The 14,986-nt window shown below is 48.9% G+C and overlaps 9 protein-coding genes across 9 annotated transcripts; 4 read left to right on the forward strand and 5 right to left on the reverse strand.

Annotated features, from left to right (window-relative positions):
• Positions 1–130: 130 nt before the first annotated feature.
• Positions 131–2,257, forward strand: NEMAJ01_0253 (uncharacterized protein; the record flags this gene model as incomplete). The annotated part of the gene is made up of 1 exon (XM_047914091.1): positions 131–2,257. One exon carries the CDS (start codon positions 131–133, stop codon positions 2,255–2,257), a length of 2,127 nt encoding a protein of 708 aa, XP_047770048.1.
• A 1,250-nt stretch (positions 2,258–3,507) lies between these two features.
• On the reverse strand, positions 3,508–4,581 carry NEMAJ01_0254 (uncharacterized protein; the record flags this gene model as incomplete). Its single annotated transcript, XM_047914092.1, has 1 exon — positions 3,508–4,581. The coding sequence occupies one exon, from the start codon at positions 4,579–4,581 to the stop codon at positions 3,508–3,510; it is 1,074 nt and encodes a 357-aa protein (XP_047770049.1).
• Positions 4,582–4,948: 367 nt separating this feature from the next.
• On the reverse strand, positions 4,949–6,217 carry NEMAJ01_0255 (uncharacterized protein; the record flags this gene model as incomplete). Its single annotated transcript, XM_047914093.1, has 1 exon — positions 4,949–6,217. The coding sequence occupies one exon, from the start codon at positions 6,215–6,217 to the stop codon at positions 4,949–4,951; it is 1,269 nt and encodes a 422-aa protein (XP_047770050.1).
• A 667-nt stretch (positions 6,218–6,884) lies between these two features.
• On the reverse strand, positions 6,885–8,951 carry NEMAJ01_0256 (uncharacterized protein; the record flags this gene model as incomplete). Its single annotated transcript, XM_047914094.1, has 1 exon — positions 6,885–8,951. One exon carries the CDS (start codon positions 8,949–8,951, stop codon positions 6,885–6,887), a length of 2,067 nt encoding a protein of 688 aa, XP_047770051.1.
• A 293-nt stretch (positions 8,952–9,244) lies between these two features.
• On the reverse strand, positions 9,245–10,264 carry NEMAJ01_0257 (glycerol-3-phosphate O-acyltransferase 3/4; the record flags this gene model as incomplete). Its single annotated transcript, XM_047914095.1, has 1 exon — positions 9,245–10,264. One exon carries the CDS (start codon positions 10,262–10,264, stop codon positions 9,245–9,247), a length of 1,020 nt encoding a protein of 339 aa, XP_047770052.1.
• A 76-nt stretch (positions 10,265–10,340) lies between these two features.
• On the forward strand, positions 10,341–10,541 carry NEMAJ01_0016 (uncharacterized protein; the record flags this gene model as incomplete). The annotated part of the gene is made up of 1 exon (XM_047913854.1): positions 10,341–10,541. One exon carries the CDS (start codon positions 10,341–10,343, stop codon positions 10,539–10,541), a length of 201 nt encoding a protein of 66 aa, XP_047769811.1.
• Positions 10,542–10,702: 161 nt separating this feature from the next.
• On the reverse strand, positions 10,703–11,620 carry NEMAJ01_0258 (uncharacterized protein; the record flags this gene model as incomplete). The annotated part of the gene is made up of 1 exon (XM_047914096.1): positions 10,703–11,620. The coding sequence occupies one exon, from the start codon at positions 11,618–11,620 to the stop codon at positions 10,703–10,705; it is 918 nt and encodes a 305-aa protein (XP_047770053.1).
• Positions 11,621–12,064: 444 nt separating this feature from the next.
• On the forward strand, positions 12,065–13,597 carry NEMAJ01_0259 (uncharacterized protein; the record flags this gene model as incomplete). The annotated part of the gene is made up of 1 exon (XM_047914097.1): positions 12,065–13,597. One exon carries the CDS (start codon positions 12,065–12,067, stop codon positions 13,595–13,597), a length of 1,533 nt encoding a protein of 510 aa, XP_047770054.1.
• A 589-nt stretch (positions 13,598–14,186) lies between these two features.
• On the forward strand, positions 14,187–14,804 carry NEMAJ01_0260 (uncharacterized protein; the record flags this gene model as incomplete). Its single annotated transcript, XM_047914098.1, has 1 exon — positions 14,187–14,804. One exon carries the CDS (start codon positions 14,187–14,189, stop codon positions 14,802–14,804), a length of 618 nt encoding a protein of 205 aa, XP_047770055.1.
• Positions 14,805–14,986: the final 182 nt, after the last annotated feature.

Genomic DNA, 14,986 nt, shown 5'->3' on the forward strand with positions numbered 1-14,986 from the left:
GCTGCTTCTTCTGAGCGAGGGCGTGGACGTGAACATTAGCGCGGAAAAAGGGCGGTTGGTGCTCTACAAAGACGCGCGCGCGAAGGAGGAGGTTTTCAACATAAGCCGCAAAGACAAGCGCACGAAGGCAATGCAAAAGGAGACGGCCCAGATAGTACGGTTTTTCAAGACGTACAAAAACATCGTGGAGCTTCCGACCACTCCAGAAGGTTTTGCAACCGGCGAGTTTCTAAACAGCACGCAGTTTCTGATCCAGGCGTACCTATCCAAGTATGTGCAGGGGAGAAAAAGCATGCTGGAACTTACAGGGTGCGCGCACAGCTTGCTGGTTGGCATGATGCGCGAAGAGCCCGTGTCCCCCAACGGCGGGGGCGCTGCATCCGACGCGTTCAAAAGGCTTTTCACGCCCGCGGAGGACGGAAGCAAGGCCCTTGAGTACTTCGAGCCGCTCAATACGTTGGCGTACACTCTTGGCATTGGAGCCAATTTTCCGTTCACTGAGCAGTGTTTGCTACCAGAATATAGGGGCGTTCCTTTGTACGACAGAGCGGCGAAAGCGTTCACAAAAGACACTTTTTCCAACTGCTGCGAGGCTGGGATTCTTTCGCTGGTCTGCTGTCTTGCGTACAACCCGGAAACCGGCAAATACGACATGGACGGGCTTCTAAAGGGCTGCCCGGATCCGGCTGCGGCGCAGGATCTGAGAGAGTTCTTTTCCAGCACTGCAATTGCTCCTAACAACAGCATTACACTAGATGTGCTGAAAGAGTGGACCAAAGTGGTGGCAGACCTTCCTTGCGGCAAAATAGCGTACAATCACAGTAAAAAAAACAACATTAAAACCGGGCTAGGAAACACCCTGTACGTTATTGCGCAGATAACAGGCCGCATGGAGGCCGAGGAGAAAGAGATAGACCGCCTTTTGAGCCAAGTGACCCCCGACTCCCCAATTACTATAGAAATGGAACTGGCTATTGAAGAGTATCTTAACACATTTTTTGTTTCGCTTTCGGTGAACAAGAACCTGAAAGTGCGTATGCAGAACCTCACCGGTATCTTTATGTATATCTCCAAGGAGTCAAAGCGCATAGATTTTTATGGGTCTATGCGTTTAGACTACTTCCATGGCGAGAAGAACACACCAATCTGGTTTGTTATGAAGCTCAGTGATGGCCACATGGCGTATTCTGCAAATTGCGGCACCGGGCTGACAGATGAAGACGTTTCGGTGCTAGAGGACGCCGTCATAAAATACAGAGAGGACAACACCTTTACTTCGTGCCTGCTTGCGCACTACATCGAAAGGAAAGTGCTTACAAAAGCGCCGGGGAGAAAGGAAATAGAGAATGACAAAAGGCTGTGGAGAATGCTGACTGACGCAGCAGAGTCCAGCCCCAGAAACCTGAACAGGCTGTTTCTGTACGGCCCCACGCTTACTATGCATGAAAGAAAGATAGCTGTATCATGCCTGGTCCTTTGTATGAAGAACCATGGAATCGAATGCAACATGCAGCACCCCATGGCCCGTCTCATCCACAACATTGTTGGCACCACTCCGAATCTACACACCTCCAGAAGCTGCAAAATGCTAGGCATCCTCGTATCTGCTGGGTTTTTTGATACGCTCTGCCCCAACATTCAACTGTCGGAAAACGCTAAGAATAGTGCTTTCGATGCGTTTCAAGCCTTGCTGCTTTTTTATCTTGAGGAAATCAATTTTTCTACCGACTGGTCGTTAGTTATACTGGATCATTTTAAAAACTATTCCAAAAAGAGAGCAGGCGGTTTGACGTTTAACCCCGCTATAAAGCTGGATGTAGATGTTGGAAGAATTTTGGTTGAATTTCTTAAGCAAAACACAGCAGAGCACGTTCGCTCGTTTTATGAGCTTATATACGAGGATGCACAAAACAAAAAAGCAGATGCAAAACGGGAGAATAGGGTAATCGGTTACCACTTTGACTCGTGTGTGGAGTCATTGAGAAACACATGGCTTCTTTGGTTCCTTAAGTATGCCATATTGAAAAAGCCGGACCAAGTCCAGCTTATCCACGACCTGTACAGCCTTGTTCCTTTAAAGCTGCAGCTAAACTATCCAGTCACATACTTTAAACCTCTTTTCAAAAAACATGAGGACACAGTATTGGAATACTTTAGAAAAAACGTTGACGCTCTTGTGAAAGTCGGCGGGCAGGAAAGGTTTAACACTGTGTACGCCGCCTTCGCGCCAGAAAATCAGTTTAATTATCTGCCCTAGTAAAGCCGGGCACATGCAGACTGCAGGGCACAAGCTAATTTTGCCAAATTTTCCGAAGCCTGGGCTTGCCAAAATGGAAGTGTGGAATTCGAGGTTATTGCATACACCTGCAACAGGCGTGCAACACACCCAAATAATAGCCCAAATGGCATTAATGGTTTGAAAAATAAACGCTTTTTAAAGATCCAAGTGCCATTCTACACCCAAGGGTGTGCTGGCATAGTAAGACAGCTGTCTCTCCCCAAAGAACATATCGGCTCTTTCGCGTTTAAAAGGGCAGTAGCCAATTCGTTCTGGTTCTGCTCTTAGCGAAGAAGTTGGCAAAACAAAGCCTCTAAAACTTTTTCTGAAATATTGAGCAAGCTACTAGTTTGAAATTATAATAGAATAGTTCAGCGCATCTCTGCCAGACACAACACACAGCACAGGCATCCACATGCCAGGGCGCAGGCATGCGCTAGCACCAGAGACAGCACTGTAAGCAGCGAGTTGCAGTGCACGCATTGTGATGATTTGAAACGCTGTCTTTGCCTATCCCCGGCCCGCTCGAATCTGCACACGCATAGGCGCAGGCCTGTTATATGACTGCTGTCAATCACACTTTACACAAAGGCCCGAAAAGCCAAATATGGGCAGCCATGTGTTAGAATATAAACAGTGCAGCGCGCCGCCACAGAATTTCTTAACCCTATAATATAATCTGAACATCGAAGTACCATAATTTATGAAAGCAGCATGCATGAGCAGGCTCCTTTTGCAAAGCAGGCTTTGGAAAACGCGCGCGCGCCTTGCCTTTTTTAGAAGGACGCACACAGTATGCCAAAACCCCCACAGCTGCTAGGGTCTGGGCCGGCATTTTTTGTCTTGAAGCCCATTATGGTGCATTCATGCAGAACTGCAAAAGAAGCGCAGACCGAGCACAGAAAGTTGTAATACTGGAATTGCTAAGTGAAACTGCAGCCTTTGTTTGTTAGGCTTGGCCTGCTTAAATAGACATTATTTAATCTATCCCTTAACATCTAAGGTATGCAGCCCCTTAAGTAGTCCATCTGAACAATAACCAATTACGAGCAACTAACTATGCTTTCATCATACATCATAGAAGAAAAAGAAAAACAAGCCAGCGCCAACTTTCTGTGTTTTGAGACAGCAGCTCCGGCAAAATCGCCCACATTAGTCTGCGCTGAGCGCTTTGTTTTGGTTTGAACTGGCTGTTCCTGCCTAGTGCCAAATTTCTGTTTATTTTTGGATTATACACATTCATAGTAGTTGCAATTCTTGAGGCTCCCGTTAAACCTAATGTGTGCTCTTGCCTGTATGCGCCGTAGCCTCCTCAGAAGCTTTCGGACGGACTGATTTCGCAGGCTTCGGGTTAAGCCTATGCCTGGGCTGGGCGTGTCGAGAAACGACCGCATTTTGTTTACAGAGGAATAGTCTATGTCCAGAATGCTCTTGCCATTTAGCGCATGCTCAAACTCGTGCTTTTTTTCTTTAGAGCGATGCGGAGGGCGATATATGCGCTTTTTGTACGATTTATAGTGCATTTTTCTTGGAGGCTCTTTCTTCTCGTCCAGCTCATCATACGGAGGAGGCTCTTTCTTCTCGTCCAGTGCTTCATACGGAGGCGGTGCATCCTCTTTTAGCGCTGTGTACGTGTAAGGAGGCGGTGCTTCTATGGCCGCATGCGCATGGCCCGTCTGCCCATACATGTACTTGCCTGTAGATAAAATGTGGGCCAAGTCGTTCTTTACGGAGTTTTCCTTTGTCATGTCGACTAAGTCTCTCAGCATCAGAAAAGCCCTTCGCATATCCGGCGTGCCATACATAAACCCCATGGAAGACCATTCCTCTCGGCACGGCTCCGCCGTGATGTATCCCATATAAGAATTGTTCAGGCAAATCGCCTGGTTGTGTTGCGGCTTTATGAAGAACCCGCCCTGCTGCCTTGGCACAAAAACCCACATGCTGCTGCACATTGGCTCATTTTGCGGAACAATCGAGCGCACCTTAAGATTACACAGCCCAAGGGCCTCTCCTTTTTCTGTCAAGATTTTGACGGGCAGCCTGTGCTCGATCGGGTTTTTGCTGTTCTGCGAAAAGTACTGAATTCGAAAATCCGGGCTTGGGTTTGTCTCGCCGTGCGACTTCATAAAAAAAATGGGCTCTTCGCGGTAGCTTTTCCACGTGAGAAAGCTGTCCGGCTCGCTATAGCTCCACACACTTATGCCTTCTGTCCTTTCCTGCAGCGGCATTGCATGTATGGCGTATACCATCGCCATTGCATGCATGGCGCACGCCATTGTCTTTCCAAAGCCTGTGCTCATACAATGATAACTCGAAACAAACTTGATTTTCTGAAAATGAAACAGGAAAAAAATCACTCAATCACAGCGAAGCAGTGAGAGCCAATTTTTGGTGTCAGCCAGAAGCATGCATTTTCCGCGCGCCACAGGCTTCCTTAAGAAACAGCCCAAAATTCAAATGTGTCCAACTGCCGTCCGCTTTATTCTATTCTCAGAAGTTTAGGCTCTTGGCATGCTGTGCAGGTCTCCAAAAACAAAAGGCTGGGGTTCTCTACTGCCTGCTTATGATGCGCAGGACACGAAGAGTTTTCCGCAAATACGGGAATGCGCAGAAATCCAATGTGTTTATTATTGGCGATGTGAGGCCTGGCGGAACGGTTTGAGGTGCTTATATCGCTCTAGCATAGTCTTGCACAGTTGGGTTGTTTGGGCTTAAATGCCTTGGGTACATGCTTACTGTGCTTGGGTCTCTGCTGCTAGACAGGAGACTTCGCGCATTTGGTGAGTGTATATCATTCGGGCCGTTTGGGCTTTTCAGAAGTGAGTTCTGCCTCCACGGCTGGTTCGACAGCGGCGCGCCACGGGGAACCAGCGGCTGCGTATACGGGCTTATGCCAGGACTGGCTGCATATCCAGGGCTGTCTACTCCACGCGCAGCATATGGATCTGAGTAGTTCGAGTTGAGCGACACCAGCTCAGGAACAGAACTGCGCCTGTCAGGAGATGAGAGCGGGTTTAAAGTGTTTCCGTTTGGCGGGAACGGGCCTGGGGAGGGTTTTTCGGATGCTGTGGAGCCCTGCATGCTAGAAAAGCCGTCCTGCATTGGCCGGTGCATGGCAATTTGGTCTAGTCTGTCAATGTCTGTTGCTTCTCCCGGCACAACGCTCCCTGTGGTTATGATCTGCTGGATGTGCGAGACAGACCTTACCAGCGCAAGCACCAGAAGCCTCAGGTTATCAATCTTCTGATCCATTCTATCAAGCATTTCGAATATTTTGTTTTCTGCGGGCGAGCCTGGCTTTATTTTGCCAGTCCCGCTTGCGGAGGACTGCTCTTCAGCTGAAAGCTGGATTCTTCGGATTATGAACTTTTGCTCAGGCTTTTCGGGCTTGCACAGGGACAGCTTCAGGTTAGACCCTAGCACAGTGTTGGTAGGCCCGTCTTTTCGGGTGATGGACTCGAGCGGAACCAGAGTAAGGCACATGTTTGGGCTGTCCATGGAGTATATCACGTGGTAGTCTCCCTGTGTCATAAGAGTAAGATGCCATAGCTGGGTTTCTATGTTATTCTGCTGCCTTGGCTCCATTGTAATGAACTTGTCCTTGAAACCGGTCATGTAGTTTCCTGCTTTGTTTTGGAATGTGAATATTTGCTTTTCCTTCTCTAGCTCGCTGCTTTCCTTGGCGCTTTCGTAGAGGTTGGACTTGTCTTCCATGATGAACGTCATGCTGTCCAGGTCGATGGGCTGGTGCACGTCTGTGTTTTGCGAGTACTTTTCCGTTGGCTCTCTAGGGTTGGAAATGTACTTCTGCAGCTTAAAGTTCACAGCAGATATGTACATGCTGTTCTTGTAGATTTCCGGCTCTATTATAATTCTGGAGTGGGCCGCCAGCGCCGTTGAGGCCGCTAGAAGGCCGAGAATGGAAAGCCTGTGCATGTGTGTCTTCCATTTCATTTGATTTACGTGTTTATGTGGCGCCCACTTTAGTATAACTACTTTCAAACATAAGTTTCACTTTTAAAACATTGTGCAAGAAGGCAAACCACACTTCTGCACACGCACCCTATCAAAGCTCCGCCAATCCCGAACCAAAACACCTGAAAAACAATGCACACATCCAAAATCACTAACGGAAAGCAATGGCCACGTGCCACAAGCACGCTCTGTGCCCAGTTTTGAGGACAAGCACAGAGATACGCTTCCCTTCGCGCTTCCGAGTGCGCACCCTGCAGCTTTACTGTGCTGCCCTAGAAATGCAGCGCGCGGCGACTTTGCACGCAGATTCGAGCCCAAGCTGGCTCCCAATGCAAAAATAATCGCTTTTTGTTTTTCTCTTGCTGTGCATAAAAGAAGAAAAAAGTGCCTGCGTCTGCAAATTTCATGAAAATTGCGCCAAAGCAAGACAGGCCGCACACACAGCATATTCCTCAAAATCATGCAGGCGCCTACATTTTTTAAATATTTTCTGCCTATGTTAGTATTTGAACAGCTTCAGCGACTTCAAGTATAATAAAACATTTATTGCAGATACAATTATCATTTACAAGCACACGCAAACATCTAATATGTGCAGTTAGAATCTTCTACTTAAAGGAGGGTGGTGCTAGTAGTCGTATGGAGTGTGTCTTTTGGTAAGTGAACCGGGGTATTCTCTGTGCCTTGGGTGCGGCGCATGGTCGTAGTCGTCGTATCTGTCTCTTGAGTGGCGCCTTTCCTCGGGAATGTGTTCGCCATGTCTGTGCAGGCGCCCCTCGGAAGTGCCCACAGGGTAGCATTCAAGAGTTCTTCCTTCTTTGTCTCTCTTCAAAGAGGGCCTCCGGGATCTGTATGGATAGTCTCTGTCCTCTTCTGGGTCTATGCAGTACTCGTTTCTTTGCGGGCGCCTTCTTCTGTCTGAATGGTAGCCTCTTTCAGGGTAGCCGTCGTCCAGCGACCTTCGTCTTCTGGGGCCGTGGCCCATATGCCCTCTACTCGGGCGGTCTCTATGCCCTCTGTCAGAATAGTGCCCTCTTTCGGGATAATCTCTGTCGTGTGGATGGCCTCTGTCAGAATAGTGGCCTCTTTCGGGATAATCTCTGTCGTGTGGGTGACCTCTGTCGTGATAGCCATCGTCTGGCGGTCCGTGCCTTCTTTGGTCGTGGCGCATGTGCCCTCTGCCTCCATACGAGGAATCTCCAAATCCTGGGGCCCCCTGCATTCCGGCCTGTTGCACGTGCTTCATAATCATGTCCTGCAGCTGCTGCGGGCTCATGTTTGACATGGAATCTGACGTTTGCCCGCACAGGCCCAGTTCGCTGAATGTTTCATTGCAGAAAGACTTCAGAGTTTTAACTATGTCTTTAAGGCTTTCAATGTTGTTTCCTAAGTCTCGAAGGTTTATCACGTGCCGGCCTACTGCGCCAGGTCTTCCACCAATAAGCCCGTTAAGGCCGTTTCCCCACCCGGGCCCATTGTTCATTCCGCCGCCGTTTCCATTGTTACCCCAGCCATTTCCATTTCCTCCGCCGCTGCCCCAGCCGTTACCATGGCCATTTCCATTGTTACTCCAACCATTTCCATTTCCATTGCCCCAACCATTTCCATGGCCGTTTCCATTTCCCCAGCCATTGCCATTATTGCCCCAGCCATTTCCATTTCCGTTGTGGCCCCAGCCGTTGCCGTTGCCATTGCCCCAACCGTTTCCATTGCCATTTCCATTGTTACTCCAACCATTTCCGTTTCCATTGCCCCAGCCGTTTCCATGGCCGTTTCCGTTGTTATTCCAACCATTTCCATTGTTACCCCAGCCGTTTCCGTTTCCATTGTTACTCCAACCATTTCCGTTGCCATGTCCACCCATCCAGGGCTGATTATTTGGCCCGGAAAGGCCGTCGTGCGGGTCTCTTGGCCCATTCCAGGGCTGTCTGTTATAGTCCCAAGAGGGGCTTGTCCCGTGCGGGTTCTGCCAATATCCTCCATTTCCATATCCGTCTAAGCCGTCGCCTCTGTTGTTATTTCTGTCGCTTTCGCTGGGGTCTGCTCCTGCGGACCCGTCTGTCATCCAAGAAGGAAGATTTCCCCCGCCCCCGCTTCTCATTTCGTACTCCAGAAGCTGGCCGGGCGACAGATAGAGCGCCTTGTACGGATCGTCTGCAACTTCAATCATGTCAAATCGGTGCTCTACTGTGCTGTTTCCGCACGACTCCAGCTTCAGCACACCGTTGTCCGTTGACCTGACCAGGCACGAGCCGGAGTCGCTGTCTTTGATTTTGTACCCATTCACGAACGGCTTAATTCTCCACGTGAGAGTGTAGGAGCTTGTGTTTGTGTCTGCGTTGCACGCTCTTATCATGTAGTCGCTTTTGCTTGCGCACAGAATCTTCTGTCTTTTGTTTTTCAGCGAGGCCGGCTGGCTGCCTGGCTTTATGAGTATTTTATACTCGTTTTCGCCCGAGGTCTTTGAAAGCACCATAATGGCATTTATGTGCTGCTTGTTCTTCTTTATGGCCTGCAGGTTCAGCAGGCGCACGCCTGTCACATGGTGATCGTATATGAGCCTGTACGTTGGCTGCGAAGTGTTGTATATCGTCACCTCTTTGTTGTTTAGGGTGCTCAAATAGTTTCCGTCTGGGTATGTTTCTCCCGTGCTTGATGATATTCCCAGGAACCTCAAGAAGCTTGCCCATTTCATGGAAAATGGATTGTCCGCCTCTATATATCCTCCTACGCTGTTTTACTGTGGATAAGACTATTTTCATTACTGATATGCGCCTATTCGTCTATTTCGTGTTTTAGATTGTGTTTGTTTTGCAGCTTTTGCGCGTCCGCAAATAGTTCCATCTTCGATTTGGCTCGTTTCACCCGGAGATGTCACGCTCTGAAGCCCTCGCTGCGCAGCCTCTTTCAACACTTTCTGTGCATAGACAGGCCCTCTGCTTCTCGCCTTTTACGACTCCTGTTCTGGCGCTTGTTTGGTCGGGCGCTCTATCTCCGCTCCGATGCGACCAGAAGAGTCGGTGTGAGCTGGTCGCCCCACTTTTTTATCTCCTTCATCTCCTCCGGGCTCTTGCAGTGCTTCAGGTATCCATTCCACACGAGGTTTTTTAGGCCTGCACGCTCCGAGATCTTTCTTTTGACCCGGGTCGCGAACCCAGAGGCCGTTTCGCCCTTTTCAATTTCCACGGGGGCCATCCACCAGACAGAGACCTCTGTGCGCCATCTTGTTATAAGGTATATGAAGTGCTTGCTGAACGTCTGCTTCCGCGTGTTCCAGTACGGGTCTCCCAGCTTCTTATTGTACTTTATTGCGGCCGGATACACCTTCACGCCCAAGTCGAATGCGCCCTTTTGAAACATTACTGTGTACTCGTTGTTGACGCACGTGCCCTCTGGAAAGACAATTATGGATGCCTTTTGGGTCATTTCTCGGATGCCCTCTTTCACCTCTCGGCGGTTCGCCTTTATGTTTCTCTCAAACTGCACGGACCCGCTTACAAGCTTCAACAGCATCGACATAAAGCCTCCCTGCCGCTGCGCAATCACCGAGTGCGAGAACCGGTGGCTGCTAAGAATCAAATAGTCCATGTACGTCGTGTGGTTGGAAACGTATATGTGCGGAATGCAGGGCCGGTTCTTTATCCCGTGGTGCTGCACGCGTATCCCCATGGCAAACAGCAAGAGCTTGCACCCCACCGTGACCAATTTGTTGCTTCCAAACCCCCGAAACACGCCGCGAGACAGTATTATCAGCACGGAAAAGAGAAGCAGTATAAACAGAGTGGCAGGCAGCCGCAGAGGAAGAATCAGCCCATATCTGCATATAAGACTCATTGTGTATGAAAACGTAAATTCGGGTTTTGTTTCATTTTGCTGGAAGCACAGCGAAAATTCGTCCCGGATCAGAGCTTTCCCTGCTAGAGCAGTGCAGTACAAAATATCCCGCAGTATTGGAAGCGCTTTCTTTTTCTTTCTGTTTGCCTGGTTTACCGTGTCCTCTTTTTTCATAAATAAATTTTAATGCCTCTATTTATGCTTCTCTTTAATAAATGTGTGTAATTTGCGCTTGCTTTTTCTTATGCGCATGGGGCTTGTGGTTCTAGAGATTTTTTTTGAGCTTATGTGGCACATCGTCAGCTTCTTATTTGCCCTGTGGATGACATACGCTGCGAGAGAGCTATTTTTGGACTATATTTCTCCGAGGTGGCGGCTTTCGGAAATTTCCACCATGCTTCCGCCGACGTGCTATATACGCCCCCCAGCGAAAAGGTCGTACGAGCAGTGAGCTTGTCTTCTTCAGGGTGCTTCGGCTGCGCAAGACAGGGCTGTTTGAAAGCACGGTTTTGTGTTTGGGCGCTGTCTAGCCGCTATTTGGGAAGAGCATGCGAAAATGCGAAAAACATTGGCTTGGCCTATTTCAGCAGGCGCTCTGGGCGGGCGGCGCCTTCATATGATCATTCTCTTTCTGTCTTCTTTCGCCTTTTTCCCCCATCCTGTTTTTATGTAGACCAGCTCTATCAGCAAGAGAATAAGGTATATACCTATAACCGCCAGGCGTATTCCCACTTCCAATATTCTGTACGCGTTTTCTAAGCCCTGTTCTGAGGGTGTTTCGTAGTTCCTGCTTGAAAGAAGGTCTGGAAAGGCTTTTTTTCCTACGTAGTAAGCTAGAATGAAAGAGGTCATTAAAATTGTGCCGATCTGTATTAAAACATTGTTTCCCTTCATTTGCTTAATAACATTGAGGACTATAAGAATCGCGTACATGGCGCCTACAGTCAGGGTGATCCACAGGTATGCTCCCTGCATGTACATGTATATGAAATACGAGACAAAGAACTGTATGTTTAGCTTGAAGAATGTGGAGGTCGATCTTTCTATGGCCTTCCGCGTGTTATAGCTGGCGCCGTACGACTTGTAGTAGAACCACCCGATTTCCGCGCGCAGCTCGTTTGTGAAGCAGATGATTCCCACGACAACGCATCCGCACAGCACCAACAGCACCGTGGAGGAAATGTACATAGCCGAGAACAGCTCGATCGACATCCTGAAGGACACAATCATCTGCAGCACGGAGAGAATGCTTGCAAAAATTGTTGAGAACATAACCTGAAAAATGTCCCTCTCCAAAAGCCCCTGAATTGCAATAAGGGCGTACGATGAAATAAAGTTGGCGTGGCAAACTATGGTTATTCCAGACTCGTACTCGTGTATGTAAAAGTCACTATCAGGGTCTGTAAAAAAAATTAGAAAAAGCGAACATATGTGAGCAATGCATATAACTCCAATAACCAAAATAAGAGAAATCAGTTTTCTTGAAATCACTCGTCTTGTTGTGTATAGGTTTACTCCGGCATTCTCCATATGCATCAAATGAAATAAACACAGCAAATAATTGCAAAATTAATTCGAGCTGGCTTGCGCAAATGCACAGCCCGCCTCCCCAGCTGCCCTGTCCCGAAAAGGGCGCCCTTCTCTGCAAGGCGGCCTGAAGTATGTTCTTTGGGAATGCCTCCGGCTTGGTCTAGCGCGGTTTTAGCACGATAAAAGCCTAAAGGCGCGCCAACATGGGGCATTTGCCCGCATTTTCCAGGACCTCGCGGCGCCTTTAACTGAGTCTTTTCCAGAGCCTCCCTGTACAGCCCACGCCAGGAAGCAAAACTTTACCGGCACATGCGCCTGGGTGCTTCCTCCTGCCACGTGATTTTTCAGGGTCTTCTGCAAATTAGGCCTCTCCCGCTTTCTGGGGCACTCAGGGCTTTCTATGGCTATTTAAATTTTATTTTCTTGCTTTTAATTTTAGGCTAAATGACGCATGGATATAAGAACAGCGGAAGAGGAACACAATCTGAGCGAGAAACCAGAGCCAGTAATGCAATCGAGCTGAGAACCCAAAAAAGAGACGGCATGCTTCAGAAAAGAAGAACCATGACCTCATCTGGAGAAACAAACAGCAGCAAGCTGAGCATACTTGCAGAGAAAATCAACTCAAAAAACCCAGAAGACATTGTCCAGGGAGTGACCGAGTTTCGAAGGCTTCTCAGCGCAGCCAAGTGCCCGCCAATTGACTTTGTTGTTATGAACGGCCTTACCCCGACTTTTTCCAAGCTCATAAACCCAGAAAACCCCATTTACACGACAATGCCCGAGGAGACTGCTGTAAGAATAATACACGAGGCTGCCTGGGTGGTCACAAACATAGCCTCTGGAAGCACTGAGCAGACGATGGCAGCCGTCAAGGCAGGCGCTGTTCCCAATTTAGTGAAACTTCTTTACTTGGACAACATGCAGCTGCAGGACCAGGCCGTCTGGGGAATCAGCAACATATCTGGAGACTGCGAGACAGGAAGAGATGCCTGCATTGATGCGGGCGCAGTTGGGCCCGTAATAAAGCTGGTGGAAATGGAGCTTGGAAAAGTGGGGGAAATAAACATCCCTTTTCTGAGAAACCTCACGTGGGCATTCAGCAACTTAAACCGAGGAAGGAACCCGCCGCCGTACATAAAACACACGGAAATGTGCTTGCCTGTCATAATAAAGCTTATAGAGGTAAATGACACTGAAACCATGGTAGACGCGTACTGGGCACTCAGCTACATGTGCGACGCAGGAATAGCGCAAGCCGACATGATCATTTCCACCGGAGTCCTGGCCAGCTGTGCACACAAGCTTGCAGCTTACAATCACACAGCCCAGCAGGGAGACACCATGCAGCTGCACCTGAAAGAGCCCATTCTCTCGCCGATCATACGGATCCTTGGAAACATTGCAACGTACGATGAGAAACAGACAGACTACATTGTAAACCTGGGCACAGTGCAGATACTCCGAGAGCTGTTTACGCTGCCTTTTGAGAACAAGCGGTCCTCCAAGATAAAGAGAGAAATATGCTGGGTCATTTCTAACATAACAGCAGGAACCCCGTCCCAGGTGCAGGAGGTCATAAAGCACGGATTCCTTGACATTCTTGTAAACACCATGAAAACAGCCGACATGCAGATGCGAGTAGAGGCGTGCTGGGCCATATGCAATGCCGTGGTCCAGCTGAACGAGGCTGTTTCGTACGCAAAAGAGGTTGGCGAGGCAGGCGCCATAATGGCTTTCTCCAAGTTTTTGCCCTCCATCATGAACGACGCAAAACTGGTCGCTGTCGTTTTGGACGCAATCCACAGCCTCCTCGCGTGGGGAGAGAGCGACTCCGTGGGCGGCGAGAATATGATCGCAACAGAAATTGAAAGCTGCGACTTGCTCGAGCACATTGAGGAGCTGCAGTCGGCAACAAGCTACTCAGTCGCGAGCAGGGCTGAGGAAATCATCAGAAAGTACTTCGAGGGCCAGTAAGTAATAAATAGACATAGTGCTCCGGAAGTGCCGTGTTTGGGCGCAGCAGCAAATAAAATCAGCGCGGCACAGGATAGCACGTTTTTGCTGCTCCCCGCGGGTCTGCACGCGCTTTCTGCAGTCTGTTATTCCGCGTGCACAGGTCAAAAAAATAAACCCTTCAAAATCTGCTATTTTGGAGAGTTTGTTCCAGAATGAGGCAGAAGGTGCAAGATCGAGCCCTTGCGGAAGAGCCCGCATAAACGCAGCCTCTTTGCCCTACAGCAAGCGAGCACGGAAGCCAGAGGGCGTCTTGGGCCAGCGCTTTTGCGAAGAATGGAGTATGGCTGGGACAGCCGCATAGCAGCAGACGATTAAGCACTTGCGTGTCTGTGCAGGCTGAAATGAATAAAACAGTGTTTCGAATAGCTTGAATGCCCGCACTGCAGATTCTGCTTGAGAACAGCGCAGGAGCGAAGACCCAATTAAGCGCGCGTTTAAGCAGGCGGAGCGTGAGACAGACGTCATTTGGTCGCATTGTTTCTCTGCTAAGCCCGAATCGCGCGTATTTCTATTTATGCGCAGAGACTTCTGCAGAACTTTTATTTTTATGGGAAAGAAATGGGGCACACAAGACTCGCTCCCCTCCAGAGCCAGAGCCATAACAAAGCGAATCATAGAGCAAGCACTGAACGTTGAGAATCCCCTCAATCCGCAGAACGGCAGCTATTTCTGGGTTTCTGAGCTGATAAAAAAAGAGCCCACAAGCACCCTCCGGAGAGACCTCCAGCAGCACATTTCCAAGCAAATAAGCGCATGGTACGAGAAGCAAATGTGCAAAAGCAGAAACCAAAAAGTGTCCATTTTCTACATGCAAATAATGTATTTTCTCTATGCAATACAGTTTGACACGGACATGTGTGCAGCCCCAGAGGAAAGTTCGCTCTTGAAGGTGGAGATGTCGTATGCTACTCTGGTGTCGCTGGCCAGCAATAACATCCCAAAGGAAATCGAGGAAATTCTGGCGTATTTAATATACAAGAAAGACCTTCGAATAATCATGAAGTGGGACGAGTATGTGCACATGTCTAGCCCGGAAATACGCAAGGCCGAGGAGATTTTGGATAAATACTTCAGCGCAGTCCCCTCAAAGAAAACGAAGGAGGCACTTCAAAAGTACACGCAGGCGGTGAACGCGTACCTCGTCATGCAGTCTATTCTGAAGTAGTGGAAACGATCGGCTGGCGCGCGCTGCTCCACACTGTAACAAAACACACACTATTTGCAGCGAATACGCGCCAAATGCACACCTTTGGGGTAAGCTCCCACGAAAAGCCAAAAGCCCAGGAAATTAACGGGCGGGCACTTCTTCTGGCCGAATAATAGCCCGAATGCGCACAGATAAATTCG

Source organism: Nematocida major (genome assembly GCF_021653875.1).
Source record: "Nematocida major strain JUm2507 chromosome Unknown 2424, whole genome shotgun sequence".
NCBI lineage: Eukaryota > Fungi > Microsporidia > Nematocida > Nematocida major.